Raw genomic sequence first — 23,859 nt, 5'->3', positions numbered from 1 at the left:
AAGATGAAGCTATCATTCACTATCATTGCTGTCAATCATCTTGGGTACAAAAGGAGAGAGGCATCTTAAAAAGGAGAAGTGGGCCAGATTTGATGGCTCACGCCTGCAATCCCAGCACTCTGGGAGGCAGCGGCGGGCAGATCACGAGGTCAGGAGATCAAAACCATCCTGGCCAACATGGTGTAACCCCCATCTCTACTAAAAATACAAAAATTAGCCAGGCCCGTGGTGGCACGTGCCTGTAATCCCAACTACTCAGGAGGCTGAGGCAGGAGAATTGCTTGAACCAGGGAGTAGGAGGTTGCAGTGAGCTGAGATTGCGCCATTGCACTCCAGCCTGGCAACACAGCCAGACTCCATCTCAAAAAAAAAAATTATGCCCCTTTAGTATTCACCGAGCGTGATTCTGGACAACCCACTTTTTGTCCACCCCTTTTACAATGAAAGGAAGGGACTGGTTGCGTTTTAGAGAAAGAGAAAGAGAAAGGGAGAGATGGAGAGAAGAGGGAGCAAGGAGGGAGACCTCACCGAGAGAGGGCTGCAAAACCGGCCTGGACAAACCTGATCATTACCTAACAGTAGTGAAAAGTAAAGGTATTTTCTTGAGAAGCCCTTGGACCCATGCTGGCTCTTGGAGTTCTGAACTTTCTGCTCACTGCCTATTAATTAATGTTAAGCCTGCAAAGAATGGAGTTGTCCTGGTTATTTAGTCAAAAAAAAAAAAAAGAAAAAGGATCCACAAACAGGGACTTAATCAGGCAGAGAGCCTTGTTAAGGAGTTTTGTTCTTGTTCTAGGAGTGATGAGAGATCACTGAGGGATTCAGAGAGGAGCCGTATCATCAGGCTTGGGTTCCAGTGCCTCCCTGAGAGAGCTGGGGATCCCCTGGATCTGAGATGCTCTGTGGAGATGCTCCGTGCCGCTGCGCTGCAGGGCCTGTATTTCCTCCCCGTGCCTCACCGCAGCACCGGGCTTGCAAAAGATCTATCTCACTCATCTTTACGCGAATTTCAAAACGGAAGCAAAATAGCACCAGGGCTTAAAGCATTCTTGGGAATTTTCCCTTCCTCTACCGGCTTTCCCTCTAAATAATTAGCACATAATTTGCTTAAAAAAAAAAAAAAAAAAAAAAAGCAGACACGGACCCAAAAGGGAGCCGTCAGTTTTGGGCTCTTTGCTTTCCTTCCTCCCAAGGCTCTCTGGCCCTTACCCAGCCTGAAGCCAGACAGAAAGTGTGACGGGGGTGGGGTCGGTCAGGCAGGGCGATGCTGAGCCTGGGAAGAAAACAACAGCGTTGTTTGGGGCACTATGGCTTATGTAACTCAATTGTGCCCAGTTTCAACCTGGCCAGGGGCCTGGAGTGAGGGCTGAAGATGCAAAAGTAGAGGCTGCCAGAAAAGCCAGGAAACTGCTGGCAAGAAGCGCCAGTGGTGGGGTGCAGGGGCGGGAGCAAGGTCTGGAAAGGAGGCTGAGTCACATTCCCGGAAGCCCCCCATCATCACCCTGGTGGCTCTTCTGCTGGCAGGTGCCTCACGAAGACCTAACCCAAAGTTTCAAAACTCTGCGGTTTCTCAATCCTCCTCTAGTAAACCATAGTTCTCCTCCCCCCCGTCCCCCGCCCCCCCCCCCCCGCCTCCACTTGCCAGCCTCGTGATTCCTTCATTGACACATAGCTCAGTTCCCATAAAAGGGCTGGTTTGGGGCCGTGGGGGAGTGGAGTGGGACAGGTATAAAAAGGAAGTCCAGGGCCTGGGGAAGAGGCCACACACTGCCCCGCTCTGCAGCAGCCAGAATGGGTGTGAAGGTGGCTCAGACAGGTATCTGGGCTGGCTGAGGTCAATCCATCAGAGTTGTGGGTTTTCAGGCCCAGGGAGCCCGCAGAGCCATCAACCTGCTGGGTGGGGGACTAAGGGAGTGGGGAGATGGTGAGGGGAAGCAGAGCCAGGGGAGGGACTAAGGCTGCAACCACGAGGGGGTCGGGTGGGGCGGGGTCTCAGTTGCTTTGGGGAGGGAGCAGGGTGGAAGGGTAGGATACATTTGCAGGCGTCTGACCCTGGGTTTCTCTTCAGGCTTCGTGGTCCTGCTGCTGCTCCAGTGCTGTAAGTAATCCCGCCACCCCCACTTGAAGTCCAGAGGCGTGGCGAGGGCGCAGGCCTCCATGTGGAGGAGGCCTTAGCTCCAGGGAAACACTTTTCCAGTTTCTTCTGTGCTTCCCATGGCTTGGAAATATTCACATTTGCTAAACTGGAGTGAGGAGTATATGGATGTTTATTATACTATACCCTTCGGTATGTGAGAAAATTCTCAAAATGAGAAACTTTAAAAGGTCCTGGTTCAGAGAAGGCTTTGACTAACACCCCGTGGGAGCCGCTAGTACAGCAGCGCCCAGTAGCTGCGTGGATGAGTGACGCCCACATTGTTTGCAGCAGGAGAAATTAGAATTAGAGGCGAGGAAGAACTTCCTGGTCCGTTGTGATATTGTGCCCCAGCGTGGGGACCCGCTGAGGGAGCCCAGGGCTGCCATTCTGGGTGGGTTACAAGTTAGAGACACTCCCACCTGGAGGCAGAGAAAGGTGGGCCAGAGTCCCTCACGGATGAAGGACCTCACTGCAGGTCCCTAAAGGTTCCAGCCTGAAAGCCAGGGCCATCTGTGACACCAGCTGTCTTGAGCCTTCCCCTCCCACAAAGCCACTGCCTCCAGGAAGCCTGCTGTGCTGGCACCAAGTCCATTTCACCCTTATTCACCAGCTCCCACCCTTCCCCTACACAATGCCGTGGTTTTAGCCTGTAATGTGTTCATCACCTGCATTTGATCTTTTCTAAGCATTTTCAGAATAAGCCTTATTTTCACCAGACAGGGAACTCCCCAGAGGCAGAGGGGCCTGAACCAGCTCCTTCCACTTAAGAATTCTGACTTTGGGCCAGATGCAGTGGCTCACTCCTGTAATCCCAGCACTTTGGGAGGCTGAGGCAGGTGGATCACGAGGTCAGGAGTCCGAGACCAGCCTGGCCAACATGGTGAAACCCCGTCTGTACTAAAAATACAAAAATTAGCTGGATGTGGTAGCAGGAACCTGTAATCCCAGCTACTTGGGAGGCTGAGGCAGGAGAATCGCTTGAACCCAGGAGGCGGAGGTTGCAGTGAGCCGAGATCACGCCACTGCACTCCAGTTTGGGCAACAAAAGCAAGACTCCATCTCAAAAACAAAAGAAATTCTGACTTTGCTCATAATCTGCACCCCACTCCTCCCCACTCACCCCCGCACCCCATTGGTGCTCAGCTCTGGGCTCAGCCTGAGGTCTCTGGCCGAATCCCAGCCCGGGCCCCACCCCAGACTTCTCCTTCAGGCTCTGCATACAAACTGGTCTGCTACTACACCAGCTGGTCCCAGTACCGGGAAGGCGATGGGAGCTGCTTCCCAGATGCCATTGACCGCTCCCTCTGTACCCACATCATCTACAGCTTTGCCAATATAAGCAACGATCACATCGACACCTGGGAGTGGAATGATGTGACGCTTTACGACACGCTCAACACACTCAAGAACAGGTCGGCCAGGGCTGCCAAGAGACGAGGGACCAGCTGGGCTTGTCCCAGGGCAGGGCAACCCCACCTAGGAGGATGGGCGAGGGCCCACAGTACTCACCTATGGTTGGAGAATGGGAGGCTTAAATGGGCGGAGGTGATGACAGTAGATGCTGGGCAGTATTGGGGTGATGACAGACTGTAGATGGAAGCGCAGCTGAGCCCCCTGGGAAAGGGGAACCCTCTCTTCCCCCTAAGGTACTCTCCAGGGAGCAGGAAAATATCCACGACTCTGCTCTGCCATACCTTGTCTTCTCCACTGGGGAAAACAAAAATGGACAGCAGACCTCAGAGTAACTCCCATGAAGCCTGTGACCCCTCAGACGTCCACCTGTATGACTTTCTATGGGATTCCCATGTGGTCCTATGGGAGGACATCCACAGCCTAACCCAGCCACACCCAAAGCGGGAAACCTACTGTGGCCTCCCAGACATGGGGCCACCCAGTGTCCTGACAACCTCATTCCACCCCTGCCCTCCCCACCTCCCTGTGCCCCACAGGAACCCCAACCTGAAGACCCTCCTGTCAGTTGGAGGATGGAACTTTGGCTCTCAAAGGTAGGACCCTGTCCCCAGGGGCAGGACTGCAGGGGATGATGGCAGAGGAGTGAGGGGCTTGGATCTCCCCCGCCCACTGTATGGTCCAGGAGCTCCAGACTGGTTAGGTACGAGGCCTAACTGGTTGTCAGGGGCCTGCCTCATGTGTAGCAAAGAAAGCAGAACCCAGAGGAGGAGAGGGACTTGCCAAGAGTCACACAGCAAGTTCACGGTGGATCCCCTGATTCCCTGCCGACGCTGTATTTACTACCTCACAGGCCCGAAAATACGGGACTTCTGGGGCTACTGCCATTAGGGTTGGAAAGAGAGAGAAACCACTGGGGAAACTGAGGAGTGGGGGGAGCCTGGGAGGAGTCTTTGGTTTAGGTGGGGTTATAGCAGGGCTTGACATGGGAGTGGGTATGGCCATCGTTGGCACCCACGTGCTGGGTGCTCTCTCTGTGTCCTGCACCCTATCTTCCCATGATTCCATGTCATCCTTACAACAGCGCAGTGAGCTGTTATAATTGTCCCCATTTTACAGATGATGAAACTGAGTCTCAGGTATAACCTTTCACAGCGCCTGGCTAGTAAGTGATAGAGCGGGCTCAGAAACCAGGAATGCCTGGCCCTAAAGCCCATGCAGGCCTGGAGGCGGCCCCTGTCCCAGTCAAGCTGTGTGGCTCAGGCTCCCAGCTCTGCAGGCCCCGGAAACCCCACCAGAGGGCCAAAGCACCTAGCATATCTGTGTCGAACACACTACGGGGGTGATTTTGATCCTAGGTTTTCCAAGATCGCCTCCAACACCCAGAGTCGCCGGACTTTCATCCAGTCGGTGCCGCCATTTCTGCGCACCCATGGCTTTGATGGGCTGGACCTCGCCTGGCTCTACCCTGGACGGAGAGACAAGCAGCATTTTACTACCCTAATCAAGGTGCTGGGCAGGTCAGGGACAGGGAGGGATGTGGGCAGGCATGAGGGAATGGAGTGAGCTATTCCCTCCCATGGAGAGGAGGGACCAGCTGGGTCCACCCTACTCACCTATGGTTGGAGAATTAGAGGAGCTTGGCTGCTCTAATTGAAGCTGACTTCAGCTGGGTCCTCCTGAGGACTGGTAAAGAGGGACTTCAGTGGCCTTGCTGCAGTGTCCTGGGACCCTGTGCCCTGAAGATCTTCCACAGCAAGGAAGGCTTCTTGTGACCATGGTGGACGGTGGGTGTGGGATTCTAGGAGGTGGAAGGTTATGACTGAGTGTGGCACCCACTCATCACTACCCACTTAGTGGAACAGCCATTGTCCACCCTTCCATCCCACACTGACACCACCCATACCCAGCATGCGCTGTGTCCAGAGGCACTCAGTTTTGTCTGGGGGCAGCCCAAGCATCTCCAGTTACTGGGGGCAGAAGGGGAGTCTAAACAAATTGTTCGAGATACCACTAGAAATCACTTTCCCTTTGGGATTTCAAGTACCAGCTAGAACAAAGCACAAACTGAAAGGCAAATTCTCCCAAAGTCATCTGCGGGCCAGCAGGGATCCCCCACTTTCCCATGCTCCCTCCAGGAGCGAGTCCCTCTGGGACAGCGAGTCATTGAGTGCTGATGGGTGTGCATGGGTCTGGGGACAAGATTGGTCAGTTTCTTAGGAAAAGGACGGGTGACCTGAGGATGGGACCACTGATGAGCCACTTTATCACTTCCAGCAGGCCCCAGGCAGGTTGGGGATCACAGCGAATGGGGTGCGCAGAGACCTAGGCCCCCCTCTTATGCCTCCTGGGACCCTTTCTCTCACCTCCCTGTCTCCCATCTAGGAAATGAAGGCCGAATTTGCAAAGGAAGCCCAGCAAGGGAAAGAGCAGCTCCTGCTTAGCGCAGCAGTGTCTGCGGGGAAGGTCACCATTGACAGCAGCTACGACATTGCCCGGATATCCCAGTGAGTCTCCTGCCCCAGGCAGCGCCCCAGAGCCTCTGCCAGCACTCCTGCTTCTCCACCGCCCCCAGCCCTAGCACTCCATGTAGACGGAGGACACCGGGCTTCCAGTCCCAGTTCTTCCAAAGCCTTGATGTGTGACCTTGAGCAAGTCACTTCCCTATTCCTTGCCTCAGTTTCCCCATCTGTCAAATGGGGCATTACAATCCTTGCCCTTCCTTTTTCACTTGGGTTGTTGTTGAGCAGTTTAGAGAGTTGCTATTATAGTTTTTGGGTTTTTTTGACACAGTTTCGTTCTTGTTGTCCAGGCTGGAGTGCAATGGCGCAGTCTCAGCTCACTGCAACCTCCACCTCCAGGGTTCAAGTGATTTTCTGGCCTCTGCTTTCTGAGTAGCTAAGATTACAGGCATGTGCCACCAAGCCTGGCTAATTTTGTATTTTTAGTAGAGACGGGATTTCTCCATATTGGTCAAGCTGGTCTCAAACTCCCGACCTCAGATGATCCACCTGCCTCGGCGTCCCAAAGAGCTGAGATTACAGGCCTGAGCCACCGCACCCGGCCACTATGAAAGTATTTTGGAAAGGGAAGTAGAAAAAGTTATACAAACCCTCCACCATTGCGAGGTATTTTCTCCATGCCGGGCTGAGCAGAGTGCTGGGCCCTGGAGAGGCCGCACAGCAGCACAACTCGCTGTCATTTCTAGAGTGCTGGGGAGTCCTCAAGGCTCTCTCACACACACAGGCACCCCCCTTTCCTGCCTGCCCCACGCCTTATCCTCACCCCGCCTCCGTGCCTGAGAGAAACAAGGAACAGCCAAGCACCCTCATCTCTCCCAAGAGCAGAGCCCTGGGTCTTGGGTAACCCAGGAGTAAGGAACAGAGACTCTTCAAAATGACTTTAGAGCTTTCTTTAGGATCCCAGGGAGGTCTAAACTCAGTGCTCAATTAAATGGATTCTTTAGAGGGTGGGAAACAGGTGGCTGTCAATCATTTGCCCCATACATCTGAAGCTCGTATTCATGCAGTCCACCCGCAGTGGGCTCACCGGTGCGATGTGCAAAACCTCCTCCCACCCCAGTGCATCTTAGGTTCAGGTCATCCTTTGGCCCCACTCTTTCCCCACCAGGCTGTCTGTTGACGCTACTTTTAATCTGCTTTCACTAAAATAAGCATGGCAGGAGTGGTGGGGGTAAGGTGGGATGGAGGCAGCTCCCAAACGTATGCTGGGCATAACAGAAAACCCCATTCTTGACTGAAGTGCCCTTGTGGGACCCTGAGCCCACACCCTGGAGTGGCACGGGGAGCTGTGCCAGCAATGGGGACCGTGATCACTGGGGACTGCTGGAGTTCAGGCTAGTGGCCCATTTGCTTCCCTTGTTCCCGTACTGCTGGAGCCTTACATGGGAGCCCAAAAGCTTTTCTATTAATAATTTCCTGCCTCACCCTCCACCCACTTCCTCCTCAGACACCTGGATTTCATCAGCATCATGACCTATGACTTTCACGGAGCCTGGCGTGGGACCACAGGCCATCACAGTCCCCTGTTCCGAGGCCAGGAGGATGCAAGTCCTGACAGATTCAGCAACGCTGTGAGTTCCCAGAAGAAGGGAGGGCCAGGAGGGGCCGCAAGGCCTGCCACCTGCCAGTGCTCACGCCCCAACCCCTCTACTCCTCAGTATAATCCTGTAAGAGGGGGTTATGACGCCCATTCCACAGATAAGGAAACTGAGGCCCAAAGTCTGGGCCTGCTCTGTGGCTCTGGGAAGGTGGTCTGGAGGGTGAATTGAGTGAAGGCAGGGGGATAGAATGGAGAGAGGCTGGGAGCTGAGGAGGCAGGAGTCACTGTGCCACCAGAGCCAATCACCTGATTTCTGCGTCTGTCAAATAGTAATAATCCCTTCCTATGCCTAAAAGGATTTTTTTTGAGAATGAAACTATAAAATTCATGTTAAAGTGACATGACCAGTTCCCGGAGGGACAGAGGAATCCCCAGTGCACCGTGTGCCTCTAACCCCCGTCAAGGCAGCAGTATTCATTGCTCAACCTTCTGCACCTGCGCACTAACTGCTCACGTTGTTCCCACCCTGCCCGGCCCAGGACTACGCTGTGGGGTACGTGCTGAGGCTGGGGGCTCCTGCCAGTAAGCTGGTGATGGGCATCCCCACCTTCGGGAAGAGCTTCACTCTGGCTTCTTCTGAAACTGGTGTCGGAGCCCCAGTCTCGGGACCAGGAATTCCAGGCCGGTTCACCAAGGAGGCAGGGACCCTTGCCTACTATGAGGTAATGGAGTTGGGGGAGAAGGTAAGATTCCCCCCATACCACCAGCAGCCCTGCGGAAGGTGATTCCTGCTGCCTTCTTGCCTTTTCTCCTTTGGGCATAAAGAAAATGTCCATTTGCCCCTGGATGCCTGAGGAAGTGGAAGGGAGAGGTTAGGACATTTGCTGCTGAAAGCCTCCAGCAGGTACAGGCACCACTAGGCCCCGGGGATATCCCTCTGGTGATGGAGCTAAGGTCTTCCTTCCAGCCCAGGAAAGAACAGAGGCCAAGAGGCAGACTTTTTGTATCAGTCTAGCCTCTGTTGCTCTGTATGGCCTTGGGCCTGTCCTCAGTGTCAACCAGCAGGCCTCACAGCTCTATTTAAATGGAAGAAGCTAAGCAGGGCCAAGGCAGCCACAATCGCTGGGACATCTGCCTCCGTTTTATATAAACTTGTGTGTCGCATGAAGCCTGCAGACCCTGGAGGGAGTGAGGCCGCAGGATGGAGCAGCAGCTAAAAGAGATTTGGAGAGTGACATCTCCTGGTGACTGCAGGGTCTCCGCCTGACTCCCCACACCACCTTCCCCTGTTATCTGCTCAGATCTGTGACTTCCTCCGCGGAGCCACAGTCCATAGGATCCTCGGCCAGCAGGTCCCCTATGCCACCAAGGGCAACCAGTGGGTAGGATACGACGACCAGGAAAGTGTCAAAAGCAAGGTAGGCTTCCCCAAGGCCACGCCTCAAGACGAAGAGGAAGAGGGAGGCCCTGCTCCCAGCGGCCACGTCCCGTCCCTTGCATGGAGGGCTGGGCTGGGTTCACAGAGCACATGTGTCCCCGCTCCCAGCGGCCACATCCCATCCCTTGCGTGGAGGGCTGGGCTGGGTTCACAGAGCACATGTGCCCTACACACTCTGGCCCAGGGAACCCAGCCCTGCTCCTCTGGGCCTCCCCTGCCAGGTGCAGTACCTGAAGGACAGGCAGCTGGCAGGCGCCATGGTGTGGGCCCTGGACCTGGATGACTTCCAGGGATCCTTCTGCGGCCAGGATCTGCGCTTCCCTCTCATCAATGCCATCAAGGACGCACTCGCTGCAACTTAACCTTCTGTTCTTCTGCACACAGCAGGGGGGCCAAGGATGCCCTGTCCCTTGCTGGCTCCTGCTGGCCAGGAGCCTGATCACCTGCCCTGCTGAGTCCCAGGCTGAGCCTCAGTCTCCCTCCCTTGGAGCCTGTGCAGAGGACCACAACACTCAGCCCTGGTGGGCAGGGAGGTAGAGATGGGTCTGTGAGGATAGTGAGGCATCACAATGTAAGACTCGGGATTAGTATGAACTTGTTGATTAATGGAAATACTTGCAGACTCCCAAGTCTGGCAGGAGAATTTCTTCAACTCCCTGCCCCCGAGCCCTCCTTATCAAAGGACACTATTTTGGCAAGCTCTATCACCAAGTAGCCAAACATCCTACAAGACACGGCGACCATACTAATTATACCCTCTGCAAAGCCCAGCTTGAAACCTTCACTTAGGAACGGAATCGTGTCCCCTGTCCTACTTCCCCTTCCTAATTCCGCAGCTGCTCAATAAAGTACAAGAGCTTAACAGCGTGTTGGTGCTGGCTTTAGTCTATCTTTGTGGACCCACTAGGCCCACTGACTCACCTCCCCCATCTCTTCTGGATTCCTTCCTCTGAGGCTTGGGACCCCCGAGCTTGCAGAGATGAGGCCACCATGTCCTCTGCCTAGCCGCACAGAGCCCCAGTGGGAGGCCAGCGTGCTCAGATTCACCCGCTTTGGACTTAACCCAAGCATGGCTGATTGCCTTCCAAATATTAAAGTCATTGCCATTCAGACTTCTAAATTAAATTCCTTGTTGAAAGAAACTTTCTTCTGTTTCCTGAAGGCTAACAAGCACTGATAAAGAAGCCCTTTCACCCTAACACTCCATCTCTTCTGACCCACGAGAAGGTGGTGGGAGCTCATCACAGGATCAAGTTAGAGAGCCCTGAACCCTGGACCCTGAGGGCCAGCAGGAAATGCAGATGTCATCTCATGCATCCTTCCTGCCTCCCGGGGCTGGAGTCCCTGCAGAGTGCTTGAGAGATGGCCCTCCAGCCTCCCCTAGCTCCCAGTGAGGGGCAGCTCATTACCTTGGAAGCAGCCCATTCCGTGGCTGGCCTGAAGTCTGTCAACGATCTTAGTGCTGGGCTTAGCCCTTTGTTCTGCTCACCCCTCCCTTACCACTCATCCCTCAACCCATTCAGAGATCAAAGCACCTCTGCTCAAGCTGGCCTGAGACAAGAGGTTGGGAGGATATGATGGGGTGGCTCAGAAGAACAGACAAATTTCCAGCCTTTATGAGGTGGCGATGCTCTCATCAGGCTTCTGTTGAATTCCCAGGGCCCCAGGAATGCCTTTATCCAAAGGGATTCCAAATACACACCCCAAAACGAAAGAGAATTGATTTGTGGATTCTCTGATGTTTGGATTATCTGTGACTTGGGATAATCACAGGTTGGCCTGACTGTTTGACTCTGGTCTGAGGTGGAGGGAAGGAGGAAATATCTGAAACCTGAACCAGCTGGAGCTGGGCAGATGCTACTGATCCCAAGGTCACAGCCCTGCTGAAGGCAAAGAAAGCAAGGGCTCAGCAAGGCGTGGGGTTGGGGGTGGGAGGGGTGGACCTGGCATTTCACCTCTGGCTGGTGGGGCCAAGCATTCCCTATTCCCTGCCACTGCCCACCCCCCCCGCCAAATGCAAGGATCTTTGAAACCCCGGGGCTGCAAGCCCTCATGGGCAGCCAACCACCCTCCCCTAGGGCCACCCTTCCCCCAACCTGGGACAGGCTCTCCAGGGCTGACTCAGGGTCCTGCTGGGTTAGTCACATTCACTTATAGCTGCAGAGTCAGAGGCCAAGGATGGAGATCGGGTCTCCAGGACCTGCTCCCTGCCTGGCAAGGCATTAAGTCACCTAGCAGAGGGCAAGGGCATCCAGGCAGGGCCAGATCCAGAGGCTCCCAGGCTCTGCACTGCCACTCGCCAACAGAGACAGCAGGGTTGAGAGGCAGCCACACCCTGGCATCCCCTGTTCCCAGGAAAGGGGAGAGCATGCTGATGAGGGCCCTGAATAAGTCACGTTTACCTATTTTTAAATTGTGAGTATATCTTACATGCTAAAGAGTGCACGAATGTGTTTGTTTGATTTGAAGAATGACTGCCTAGTAAGAACCTGTACAAATCACCACCCGGGTCGGGAAGGGAACCTCATTGGCAGCCCTGCAGCTGTCGCGATCGCACACACCCCTCTTCCTCCCGCTAGAGGCAACTGCCATCCCAACTTCTGTGCTGACGTTGGCCTCAGCTTCCTTTCTGGCCTTACCACCTACAGGTGCACCTTGAAGAAGAGAGCCTGGTGTTGACTGCGTTTGGATTTAATGTAGATGAGACAAACGAGACGTGCCATTTCTGTGAGCCTTGCTCCTCTGCCCATCATTGGGTCTGCGCATAGCTGAAGCTGCTCATTTGACCCCACGTTTGGCTTTATAGTTGCATAAACACTCCACAGTTATTTATCCATCCCACTGTTGCGGGACAGCTGTTTTCTCCCACATTTCAACAATTACAAATAAGACTACCATGAACCTTCTTCTCCGTGTCTCCAGGGGCACGAGTGGGTGTTACATGAGTGGCACGGCTGGGTCACGGAGTGGGCACCTCATCCATTTTACTAGGCACTAGTAAAGCTTGCACACTTTCCAGAGTGACTGCTCCAATACCAGCAATAACAGTTCTTAATGCTCTCACTCCTTCCTGACACATGGTATTTTCTGGCTTTCCAGTGATTCCCAGTCTTAACGTTTTATTGAATAAATGAGTCAATGACTAGAAATTTGCCCCTATGTGCCTCCTTTTGCACACTGAGAATGCCCACGCCCACAGCCTTCTTGGAAGAGTCTAGAAGCTCCAGGGTGCTCTCCTCCACTAGGGCATCTTCACAATCTGCCATGAGGGCACCACACCCTGAAAGGCAAGGGGTTCTCTGTAATAGGTAGAAAACTGAGGCCCACAGCAGGCACAGGGGAGACTGGCTTCTTATCAGCTGCCCAACAGAGACAGGAGCCAGGGTGCTTAGACCCCCTTCCTGGGGTTCCAGTGCTGGAGGACCGTCCTCTGAGCAGCCCCACCCTCAGCATCTCAATTCCCTCCCTCTCTAGGACCCTCAGCCTCATACAGCACAGGCAAGAATCCCTGGGAACTGTGAGAGCCAGGGGAGTGTGGACCCCAGAGGCCAAGCTGGGAGCACTCACAAGGAAAACTGTCCCAAACCGTCAGGGCCCCAGCACACTGTCTGAGACGCTCCGGACACAAGAGGCCCCATAGAAGCCAGACATCCAGAGCCTGAGCTGGGCTTATTCTCCAGTTAGAAGCTCTTCCTCCTGTTGCCCTGACACCTGGCACGGGGCCCCCTCGATGTCCGATCTCACCCATCTGCACCCTCCCCCAGCTGGGCAGCAGCACCCAGGGTGATGGATGAGGGAATGACTCCTCAAGGGGCCCTTGTGGTTCCTCCCCCAGAGCTATTCCTGGCCTGGGCGCCTCTCCACCCTCCAGTCCTCCTGCTTGACCTGACCCCACAGCTGGGAATCATTGGCTGGGGGTGGGGCAGCCCCTGACTATATAAGCCTGGACCTAGGTGTCCCAGGCACCCTGGAGGCCCAGGCCCCCCCACTGCTGACCCCTGCACCCTCCAGCCTGACCCCCCAGCCAGTCCAGCAATGACGGAAAAAAACACCTCCGAGGACCCTGCCTGCAGTCCAGAGGAGACCACATCTGAATCTGCCAAGGTGCCCACTGCAGAGCCTCCCAGAGAAGTGGCAGCATCAGAGTCCACCGGGGAAGAGCAGGTGCCCAAGCCGCAGGCCCCTGCCCCTCAAACCCCTGCAGCCCCCACAGCCACTAAGCCTGTGCCCCCACGTGAAGGTGACTGGAGGTGGGGCAGGGGGAGGAGGGAGGCAGGCATGTCGGGGGTGGAGGGGAGCTCTTGGCCATGAACCTCTTCATCTCACCAGATGTCCCCAGCGCCCCACTGCTGCTGACCCTGGAGGATGTGAGCAGCAGTTCCGTGACTGTGAGCTGGGAGCCCCCAGAGAGGCTAGGGAGGCTGGGCCTCCAGGGCTATGTGCTGGAGCTCTGCAGAGAGGGAGGTGAGTGCTGGGCTAAGTCCTACAGACACCCAGGGAGGTTTTCATGGAGGGCTGCAGGGATAAGTGCTCAGGCCCTGTGGTTGGTCAGTCTGGGAGAGATACAGAAGGAGGGGAGTGCAAGCAGTGGGCTCCTCAACTCCCCACCTATCCTTTCTTGCAAGGTGCATTAGCCTCAGTCCTCCCCTCGCTCCCCTCCCAGAGCTGATCAGGTTTCAGTCTGTTAATTGCAGTGAGTCATTTGAGCAAGAAAGGGTAGGTGGGGGGGGGTTGAGGGGCTCCCTTGTCCTCAGCTCCAAGGAGCCTCTGAATAAGAGAAGGGTAAGGGGACACTGGGTGCTCCTCTGGCAAGAAGGGAAGGAGGTACTAAGTCTCGGAGGACCCCACAGTGTAGGAAGCGGAGAGGGAGGAGGTGGAGAGGGGGGATGTTAGTGTAAGAGACAGTGAGGAGAAAGAGGGAATGGGGTGGGGGGGTGCTGGCCACATACCTGCTCCCACTGTCCCCCTCTGTGGCCCAAGTCCAGCCTGGCCTCTGCCTCTGCCCCTACCTTGCTGAGAGGCTTTGCAAGTGTGTCCAGCCCTCTCTGGGCTTCAGCAACTTCATCTCTGGCCACAGTTTCAGGGCTCTAACATCAGATGTCTTTAGGATGCCATTTGACAAGAAGTCAGGGAAGGCAAACAAGGGGAAAATAAGGCCCAGAGAGGGAGACCGATTTCCCCAGATCACCAGCAGGAAAAGAAGCCCCACAGAGAGGGTGCCTGAGGCCACACTGCCAAGACCTCACACTCTCTCCATCCCTCAGCCTTGGAGTGGGTGCCTGTGAATGCCCGGCCCATGATGGTGACCCAGCAGACCGTGCGGAACCTGGCTCTGGGAGACAAGTTCCTCCTGCGCGTGTCTGCAGTGAGTTCCGCAGGGGCTGGCCCACCGGCCATGCTGGACCAGCCCATCCACATCCGAGAGAACATCGGTAAAGCCCATCCTGGCCTTCTGCTCCCCAGCCCTTCCCAGACACCTTATCTAATGGAGAAACTCAGGTCAGCAGGCAGAGGGAACCAGGCAGTCATCTCCCCCGTCCCACGCTCACATGCACAAGCCACACCCTGCCACCGTCTTGCCTTAAGAAAGCTCCAGGTTCCTCAGCAGCAAGGAGCCTCTGGAGGTCTAAGAAGCCATTTCCCTGAGTGGTCCAGCTCCAACGCCTTGAGGAAGGGGCTTACTGATGCTCAGAAACAAAACGTCAAGTTCCCTGGGTCACCTGCTCAATGCTAAGAGTCCATCTGAGCTTTCTCCCATCTACTCTTAAACCCTCCAGTCATTTTCTGCCCATTTCCTGTGGGCTGGATTCCAGATTCTCTCAAAGGTTTTAGAACAGAGAGAAGGCCCTGCTTGCCCCTTCTTCCACCAAGGCCCTACTGGGAAGAAAAAGAGTGTCTGTTAAAGGTACATGAAGACTTCTCCATCACAGAGGGCACACCTCACTGGGGCCTGGCAGGCCAGCTGCCATCCCCATTGCTAATATTTCTATTTGCAAGGTGCATTAGCCTCAATCTTCCCCTCGCTCCCCTCCCAGAGCTGATCGGGTTTCAGTCTGTTAATGGCAGTGAGTCATTTGGTCCAATCTGAGGTCTTTGGAGACACCACAGTCCCCCAGGGTGAGGAGAGACACAGGCAGGCAGGTGGCCTGAAGCCTTCTCCACCTTCCCTCTTGTTCTTCCACCAGGGGGTGGACGGTTCCTGGAGGAGGCTGCACAGAGCCCTGTAGCTCTAGACAAGGCCTCCAGAAGGAGAGGGGATCCACAGGAGGGGTCAAGTCTGGATTCAAAAGGAAATGCTCAGCTCTGAGACCTGAGAGACATGGGAACCATGGGGTTAGGGAGCTTAGATTCATAGACTATTTCAGCCAAGCAGATCCCAAGGAGCCCAGGGCCTCCCTTGAGGTCGCCCAGCCGTTTTTGGCAGTTCCAGAGTCTGATGCCTACACAGGACCACTCATGCCCCACTGCACTGCAAGGCGTCTTCTCTGATGGCATCCAAAACCCAAGGACGTTCCCAGCCTTTGGCTCTGGGTGACATGTGGCCCTATCTGGCAGCTGCAGTATGGCCATGTCTACTCTAGTCTTCGAGGTTCCAGGAAGCCCTCTTGGTTGGGAGGGTACTGGGCCTTCCCCAGGGAACCAGGGCGCTCAGACTCTGAGAGGCCCCTGAGGCCCAGCATTAACGGAGCCAGCCAGACTCAGCACCCACTTCTCCACTCAAATTCCTCTGGCAGAAGAGAAGGGGATTTCCTGAAGAGAAGAGAGATAGGAGGCTGTGAGCAAGCGGGGAACAGCCAGGCTCTTCCTGCGCAGGGCAGGGTGGGGGCTGTGTCCAGGATCCTTGGCTGCTCAGCTGTCCCTCCTCAGCCACCTGGAGCTGCCAAGCATTCCTGGCCCCCTGCAGCTGTCCCTAGAGCATTCCATGCCTGAGCTCCCAGAGCCAAGTGCCTGCTCAGCTAATCCTCGGAGACACCGTGTTCCTTCTCACTGTCTCATCCTCCTCCGCCCAGCATGCCACCAACCAACTGCTGCCACCTGTTTGCTGTGGAGAAGCTTCAGTCATGGCCCCAGCACCCGCCCCGGGGGACAGCGGTGGTGGCCATTGCAGCTTCCCTTAGAAGCCCAGGGGCTTCCGTGGTTGCCCTTGACCAGATGAGGGTCAGAAGGTCATTCCTTAGCATAGCAGGCGGCTGAAATAGGACTTCAGGAAGAACTTCCCACCTCTAAGACTAACAATTATGGGAGGGTGACAGAGGAAGAAGGGGGTATACCTGTCCTGGCTTCATTCAGGAAGGAAAAGATCCCAAGTCTCTCAATAAGGCCTGGAGACAGAGGAGTGGCAAACGCGAGTTCAAAAGGGCTTCTCTGAAAGTTCTGGGCTTGTGGAGGGTGGGGTATTAGAACAGGGAGGCAGCAGTTGCCTTCCCTTCCTAGAAGTGCAGCCTGACAGGTGCAGCACCAGCTCCCCAGCAGGGGGAGACAGAGAGTCAGCTGGGGCCCATCTGGTGCTTGGGAATGCCTGGGCTGCAGGGCAAATCCCGTCCTGGCAGAGTTGAGGTGCCAAGGGAGCGCCCGGGATGCTTACCAGTTCACACCTTGGAGGAGCTGACCTCCTGAAACCTCCTGCTCCCTTATGGGATTTGGGCCCTATACCTCAGGAGTGAGAGCTTCTTTACCCTTCCCACAAGGAGGGAGCCCATGGCAGCCAGACCACACCCAGGACCCTCCTCCCAGCCAGCATCCCTCACCAGCTGTCCCCTGCCCCACCACAGAAAACCCAACCAGCCACCCCACTGCACTGCTAAGCCCAGACTCTTGCTTTGATCCAGAGGCCCCCAAGATCCGTGTCCCCCGACACCTCCGTCAGACCTACATCCGCCAGGTGGGAGAGACGGTCAACCTGCAAATCCCCTTCCAGGTGAGTATTCCCCCAACCAACAATAAGAGCCTGAGTGGGAACCAGGGCCCCCATCTAAGGGGAGCCTGGGAAATAGCAGGATCTCCACGGGTCCAGCTGGGACCCAGCAAGAGGGGCTCATCCTCCTGCAATCATGCACATGACTCAGTGGTGATTCTCAGCCTGGGGATGGGTTGGTGGCCCCCAGGGTGGGCTGGACAGCTGGAGGATGCGGCTCTGGGCAGCACCTGTGGCTCCAGCCTCTGCCGTCCTTCCTGAGAAGGGCCAATGGGGCAGGCTCCCCGGGGCACAGCTCCAGAGACTACTGGAGTTAAGGGGGTGTGGGGACACTGGCACCTCCCTACACTCACCCTAGGGGATCCTCCCTGCCAGGGAAAGCCTCAGCCTCAGGCCACATGGACCCACAATGGCCATGCCCTGGACAGTCAGCGGGTAAGCGTGCGTACCGGGGACCAGGACTCCATCCTCTTCATTCGCTCGGCCCAGCGCTCTGACTCTGGCCGCTATGAGCTCACCGTGCGCCTGGAAGACCTGGAGGCCAAGGCAACCATTGACATCCTGGTGATTGGTACGGGGCCAGGGGAACAGGGCTGCCTCACAGGAAAACGAGAGCCCCCGACCTCGCACCTCAGAGCTGATGGCTGATGGCAGCAAGCCAAGGGAGTGTGGCAGGAGCCAAATCTTGGGTGTGGGGGTTCTGTGGCTGGCCTGGCCCTCACGCTCACTTCCCCTTGCACCCTGGGCCTGCAGAGAAACCTGGACCCCCCAGCAGCATCCGGCTCCTGGACGTCTGGGGCTGCAATGCTGCTCTTCAGTGGACACCACCCCAGGACACAGGCAACACGGAGCTCCTGGGCTACACAGTGCAGAAGGCAGACAAAAAGACAGGGGTGAGGCTGGCTGGGACAGAGCGGGGTTGGGGTAGGAAATGCTCAAGGTGGTGGGGAAGGTCCATTCCAAAGAGTCTAGGGACAGAGTCTAGGGACCGAGTTCTGGTCTGCCCACTGCTAACCTGACAACCTAGGAAGCCCTTAGCAAGACTCTTCCTCTCTGGATCTCAGATGCCTCCTAAAGACTGCGAGGAGGGCTGGCCTGGGCAGTCTGCAGCCTTTCAAGCTCTGGAGCCCGCTTTCCAAATCTTAATGTGCCCATGAGTCACTAGGGGAGCTTGCTAAGAGGCAGAGTCTGACTCAGTAGGTCCAGGGTGGGGGCTGAGAGCCTGCATTTCGAAGAAGTTTCCAGGTGATGCTGAAATTGCACATCTGTGGGCCACACTTTACCATGAAGGCTCTAGGAGTCTCTGAGGATCCTACAGAGGTCACCTGAGTGACCCAGGGGCCCCTTCTCCCAGTTCAATGTCCCTGAGGCCCAAAGCTGGATGGTTCAGCACCCCAGGGTTGGGGGCATGGAATGAGTTCCCATTGAAGAGAGGGCTTCAGGGTAAGCAGGGAGGGAGAGAGCAGGGGTGAGAAACGAGGGTGACTCCCGGGGACCCGCAGCAATGGTTCACAGTGCTGGAGCGCTACCACCCAACCACCTGCACCGTCTCCGACCTCATCATCGGCAACTCGTACTCCTTCCGGGTCTTCTCAGAAAACCTGTGTGGGCTCAGCGCTTCCGCCGCCGTCACCAAGGAGCTCGCCCACATCCAGAAGGCAGGTGGGTTTGGGCCAGGTCTGGCTGTGCTGACTCTCTCCCTGCCCCTGCCTCGTCCTCAGCGTCTTCTCCACATCCCTCTCTCTGGGCTTCTCCTGGGCATCTGCCCCTGGAACACTCGCTGTCCCCTCACTCCACAATTATGCACGCACACGCATGGAGTGGCTGCAACGTAGTGAATGTGGTTGATTGATTTTAACAAACACATCGGAGCAAATCCACACATATGAAAGATGCTCCTTGGGAAGCCGTGTACTTATTGCAAAGATGCTTGTGGCTGCCAGCATCACAGCAGCCGTCGAGTCTCAGGCAGTGAGTGTCCCAAGGGAATCTAGAGGGTGACCTGTGCGTGGATGAGCAGTGTGCTAAAACGGGTGAGTTTGCTAAAACAAGCCTTCCAACCCCCATACACACCACACAGATGGACAAGAGAGATAAGAGTATTTACTGTCTCCAGACAGGCACTGACCCTCTTGTGTCAAATCCTAAACCCCAGGCCCTTTTCCCTGTCTCCTGTCTGCCCCGAGGTCCTCCCTGACCCACTGTCTGTGGGGGTTCCAGAAGGCAAACTTTATTTAACACCAGCCTGAGTTGCACAGAATTAGGAAGAAATGTTTGTTTAAAAAAGGAAAGCCGGTCAAGTCTCCAAAGACAAACACAAAGGAAACGTGGTTTCTGGGTTGCGAGCCTCCGCCTTCTGCCAGGACGGCCTCATCTCTCTGGTTTTCCCTCCTTCTCTCCTCTGCTCACCACCCTGACCCACCCAGCCTCAGTCTCAGCCTTCTCTGCCTCTTTGGGATTGTCCAAGTTGCTGTAAATAAGCCATGACTTGCTATAGATCTAGGATCACAGTCAGTCCTAACAGGTCTCCTTTACTCCTGGAAGCTCACACTCACCCGACTTTCTCCCCTGAACCCAGATATTGCTGCCAAACCGAAAGGGTTTATTGAGCGAGACTTCTCAGAAGCCCCCTCATTCACCCAGCCCCTGGCTGACCACACGTCCACCCCTGGCTACAGCACCCAGCTGTTCTGCAGTGTCCGAGCTTCACCCAAGGTGAGGGGCCAGGCCCTGCTGTGCCCTGGGCTGGTGGGAGCAGGTGGGGACAGCAGGGCTGAGGAACCTCTGGGCATCCGCACCTAAGCCTGGGGATGGCCTGCAAGAGCCCCGCCCCAGTCCACACCTCCCCAGCTCTCTTCTGACCATGCCTCCCAGCCCAAGATCATCTGGATGAAAAACAAGATGGAGATCCAGGGCAACCCCAAATACCGCGCTCTCTCTGAGCAAGGCGTCTGCACCCTGGAGATCCGGAAACCCAGCCCCTTTGATTCCGGGGTCTACACCTGCAAGGCCATCAATGTGCTGGGGGAGGCATCTGTGGACTGCCGGCTAGAGGTCAAAGGTAAGAGTTTGAGGATGGGAGAACAGGAGTCAGCACCTCTCTGGAGCTGGACTAGAGGCAGCAGAGAGCTTAAAAGCAAGGCAAAAGAGAAGGAGTAGTAAGATCGAGGTCAGGCTGTGCCGATTACTTTCCAAGCAGGAGGGCGGGCAGGTGTAGGGGAGGGCGTGTAACCGTGAACCTTGTCAGTTTCCCGACACTTCCCCAAGCTCTAACTGCGGCATCTCTTCCAGCCTCAGCCACGCACTGAAGAGCCACGGGAGGAGGCTGTGATGAGGAGCCAGGTAAATGGCCAGACCCACCCCCTCTGCTACCTCTGCAGGCGGCACGGAAGCAGAGAGGAGGCTGGGAACAGGGGCTGGGGGTGAGAAGGGAAGGTGGTGGTCAGCTCCGGGGACAAACTTGTGGACACAGGCAACTAGCACGCATCTCCAGAGACTCACAGTGATGTTGCAGGGCCAGAAGATGCCGGTGTGGCCTGGAAGGGGGGTGACTCCGTGGGCCGCCACGTGATCAGAGTCTACTCCCAGCTCTGAGTGACCTTCCGCAAGGGTGTTCTCTTTGGACACATTTCCTCATCAGGAAAGTGGGGATAACAACCTTTCCCTGCCTTCCCTCCGCTGGTGGTTCTGAGGCTCTGCATAAGTACGGAAGTATCTAGAACTGCGGTGGGCAGAGCTCAGACCTGGGCCTAAGGAGGGAGGCCTGGTGAGGAAGAGGGTGCTGCTCCCCTCCCCTCTCTGCACCTCTCTGGCCTGCAGCCAAGCTCTGCTCACACCAGGGCTTCAGGAAGCATGTCCTCCCCCAGGTACCCCAGGCCCACCATCAAACTCCAGAGACACTCAAGGCCCCTGCTTCCGTAGCGACGGCTGAAGGAACTGCCCCTGGTACCTGCTGGCCCCTCTCTCCCAGAGGCTGGTGTCCAGAACTCAGGAGTGGGCCTGGTAGGCCCCGGGCCAGGCTACCTGGGCTCAAGGGGTCCTGGAGGGTGCAAAGATAGGAGTGCTCTGCGGAGCCGCACTGTGTGGGAGGCACTCAAATAAAGATGCGTGGTGTCACAATGCGGGGCCTCTGTGCCAGTGAGCGACATCATCTAGGGGGAGGCGCTGCGTCACCAGGAGGGGGGTGTCTGAATCTGTCACCATGAGGGGAGTCTCCAGATATGTCACCATGAGGAAGATGCCAGCGGGAGGGAGAGGTCTCAAGATGTCATGGGTCTGTGTGTGGGTGGGGGGGCGGTTCTGGACATGTGAATTTTCCAGATCTCACTTCTTGATCAGGGTTTGCTACCCCAAGTGTGTAACTATGGAAACAGACACACCCTCTCTGGAGCCCTCCTTGCTGGAATGCCTCCATATGCCCCCTGTCGCAGCTCCTCCCGGCCCCCGCCATTGCTTCCCTCTGCTGAGGATGTCTTGTTGCCCTCAGTAGCAGTGGGGGTGGGTGCCTAGCAATGTGCGCTCCACAGGGTTCACAGTTTTTTTATTAGTTACGTGGGCTTCCCTTGGGAGCCGGGGCACACCCCATTTCCAACAGAGGGAAGGGCCTGGAAGCAAAGCCTGGGGTTGACACTCATGTTCAGAACCCATCAACTCGACGGCCACCTCCCCTTCCCTGCCTCATCCCTCTACACAGGGACTCCAGGCTTGGCAGGACATGGGTTTGTCCTTCCCACGATCCCTAAAGTCCTAGACCCCCCACACCTGCAACAGAGCTTCTGAAGCCCCTGAAACTGCAGTTAAATACTAGGGGTATTGACGGATTTGCATGACAGCAAGACCGTCCCCACACTCTCAGAAGGGTGGTCTCCTCTGCCTGCTGCAGCCGGCTATACCCCCCCAGGAGGGCCACAGTCCACCCCGTCCCCGGGCAGGCAGGATGCCCCCAAGAGTTGACATGTCTAGGGTTCTCCTCTCCATCAGGCCCAGAAGCAGCAGAGATGGGGTTACCTAGGAGAGTCCAGGCCTGGCATCGGGTGGCCAGTGGCACTGGTGGCCCAGATCACAGGTAATTACGCTCTAGGCTCCTCCCTGGAAAGCTCAGGGAAAGAAGGAAGGCTCAGAGCTGCCACCTCGTGGCTGTTTGAGGCCAGCACCTACCACACCAAGCTCGCTCCCCAGGGCGCGGAGCCTGCACTCCAGAAAATATCAGAAATGATTTCTGAATCGCTTGAACCCACGAGGCGGAGGTTGCAGTGAGCTGAGATCGAGCCATTACACTCCAGCCTGGGCAACAAGAGCAAAACTCCATCTCAAAAAAAAAGAGAAAGAAATGATTTCTGAACCTACCCTTTCTGCCTCTCCCACACACAATCCTGGGTAGACCCAGGGCAAGGAGAGCAGGCACCCTAGCACCTGGTATGGCCTGGGGCCCAGAGTCCTCAGAGGTGGGAATGGAAGCTCCTTGATTCTGTCCCTTAGCTGCTTCTGGCTACCCTCTCCTACAGAACAAGAGAGACAGCCAGGCCAGTGCATCCCCGACCTCTCTCCTCCCATCTGTCTCAGAGGGGATGCTCTTCTCTCCTTAAGCTGGGCCTGGGGCTGCACCGCCAACACCAAAGACAAGCAGACCCCCTGCCTCACTGCAGAAGCCCAAGCACCTTCTCCCAGCCCAGGTGGCTCCTCTGCAGTCTCGGCCTCCCCAAGACCTGCCCAGGCCTGAAGTGCTGGACTGCTCGTGGGATGGTAAGGCAGGTGGGGGCTCAGAACACTCTCGCCTCTAGACACCCGGTCCCTTCACAGGATCTTTGCCCTCCCAAGCCTCCTGCAGGGCCCAGAGGTGTAGGGTAGTTAACTCCTAGTGGAGGGACCATGCTCTGTGGGTATCTCTTCAGAGCCTCCCCCATGCCCCCAACCCACAGCCCAGCTAGGGCAGGCTCAGGGAGACCCCTGGGACAGCGGGCAGGTGAGGACTGGACTGAGACCCCACTGGATGTGGGCTGGTGAGAGCAGAAGGCAGGGTCTAGTCATCAGGCCTCTCTTCTGGGAGATCCTCATCAATGGGGGGTGCGGGCTGGCAGCGGAAATGGTCATTCCAAATCTTAAGGAAGGTGACCCGGAACTTCTGGATGCGGAAGGCGTAGACGATGGGGTTCATGGCCGAGTTGCCGTGCGTGAGGAAGATGGCAATGTAGGTGAGGATGCTGGGCTTGTGGCAGGACGGGCAGAAGAGGGTGATGCAGTTGAGGATGTGCAAAGGCAGCCAGCTGAGGGCAAAGAGGAAGAGGATGAGGGCCAGCGACTTGGCGATCTTCAGCTCCTTCCCATAGTACTTCTGCGGGTCGCCAGAGGAGGCCGACACCTTCTTGTTGAGCTGCTTGCGGATCAGGTAGAAGACCTCCAGGTAGATGAGGACCATGAGGAGCAGCGGGGGCAGCACCCACACGAAGAAGTTGAAGTAGACCATGTACTCCATGCTGATGACCTTCTCGAACTCGCACTTGATCACGGGCTCCCCCACGCTGCCGTTGGCCGCCCAGGCCCGCTCCACCACACTCAGATTGTTCCAGCCAAACATAGGAGTGAGCCCCACCACGAAAGAGAGGATCCAGCAGCCGGCGATGGCCACCGCTGCCCTCCGGGGGGTCACCACCATCTTGTACCTGGGAGAGAGGAGGGCAGAGTGTCAGGATCTGCCTCCCAGCTGCCTCGAAGGGCCCCTCCAAGGCACACCTGGCCTCCAGGGGCCTCTAAGAGGAGCCCCCTCCCCATCCAGGGCCCGGTGAGCGGGGAGGTGTGTGTCTTTTGCTCGAAGGTTGAGTCTTCAGGATCTAAGATTTAGTGCTTGCCATGCATTGGCTCATTCTCCTGCGAAGAGAGGAAATCCTGATTAATGACAAA

General features: G+C 56.2%; 3 protein-coding genes across 8 annotated transcripts in view; 2 read left to right on the top strand and 1 right to left on the bottom strand.

Annotated features, from left to right (window-relative positions):
* Window positions 1-1,711: 1,711 nt before the first annotated feature.
* On the top strand, window positions 1,712-9,914 carry CHI3L1 (chitinase 3 like 1). The gene is made up of 10 exons (XM_021677238.2): window positions 1,712-1,816; window positions 2,069-2,098; window positions 3,348-3,549; window positions 4,087-4,143; window positions 4,906-5,056; window positions 5,933-6,054; window positions 7,517-7,640; window positions 8,149-8,331; window positions 8,911-9,027; window positions 9,269-9,914. The coding sequence occupies exons 1-10, from the start codon at window positions 1,792-1,794 to the stop codon at window positions 9,407-9,409; spliced, it is 1,152 nt and encodes a 383-aa protein (XP_021532913.1). The 5' UTR covers window positions 1,712-1,791; the 3' UTR covers window positions 9,410-9,914.
* Window positions 9,915-13,003: 3,089 nt separating this feature from the next.
* Window positions 13,004-21,073, top strand: MYBPH (myosin binding protein H). 2 transcript variants are annotated; one of them, XM_012459429.3, is made up of 11 exons: window positions 13,004-13,287; window positions 13,377-13,511; window positions 14,312-14,479; window positions 16,877-16,965; window positions 17,338-17,533; window positions 17,716-17,855; window positions 18,465-18,624; window positions 19,541-19,677; window positions 19,837-20,023; window positions 20,254-20,304; window positions 20,829-21,073. In XM_012459429.3, the coding sequence occupies exons 1-10, from the start codon at window positions 13,083-13,085 to the stop codon at window positions 20,268-20,270; spliced, it is 1,434 nt and encodes a 477-aa protein (XP_012314852.2). In that variant the 5' UTR covers window positions 13,004-13,082; the 3' UTR covers window positions 20,271-20,304; window positions 20,829-21,073. The 2 variants fall into 2 exon arrangements, with proteins under 2 accessions (XP_012314852.2, XP_064216318.1); XM_064360248.1 differs by having other exon boundaries at window positions 20,254-21,073.
* Window positions 19,177-23,859, bottom strand: part of ADORA1 (adenosine A1 receptor) — a 42,321-nt gene continuing 37,638 nt past the window's right edge. For 4 of the 5 annotated variants that reach the window (XM_012459432.2, XM_064360251.1, XM_012459430.2 and 1 more), the window contains one exon: window positions 19,177-23,621. In XM_012459432.2, coding sequence (XP_012314855.1) covers window positions 22,982-23,621 — 640 coding nt within the window. In that variant the 3' untranslated portion in view covers window positions 19,177-22,981. Of the gene's footprint in view, window positions 23,827-23,859 lie in introns of all 5 variants that reach the window. The other variant, XM_064360249.1, reaches the window with a different exon arrangement.

The sequence above is a fragment of the Aotus nancymaae genome, unplaced genomic scaffold, assembly GCF_030222135.1.
Source record: "Aotus nancymaae isolate 86718 unplaced genomic scaffold, 86718_ANA_hifiasm-v0.15.2.pri h1tg000039l, whole genome shotgun sequence".
NCBI lineage: Eukaryota > Metazoa > Chordata > Mammalia > Primates > Aotidae > Aotus > Aotus nancymaae.
The sequence above is the reverse complement of the archived record's forward strand: the minus strand, read 5'-3'. Positions and strand labels throughout refer to the sequence as shown.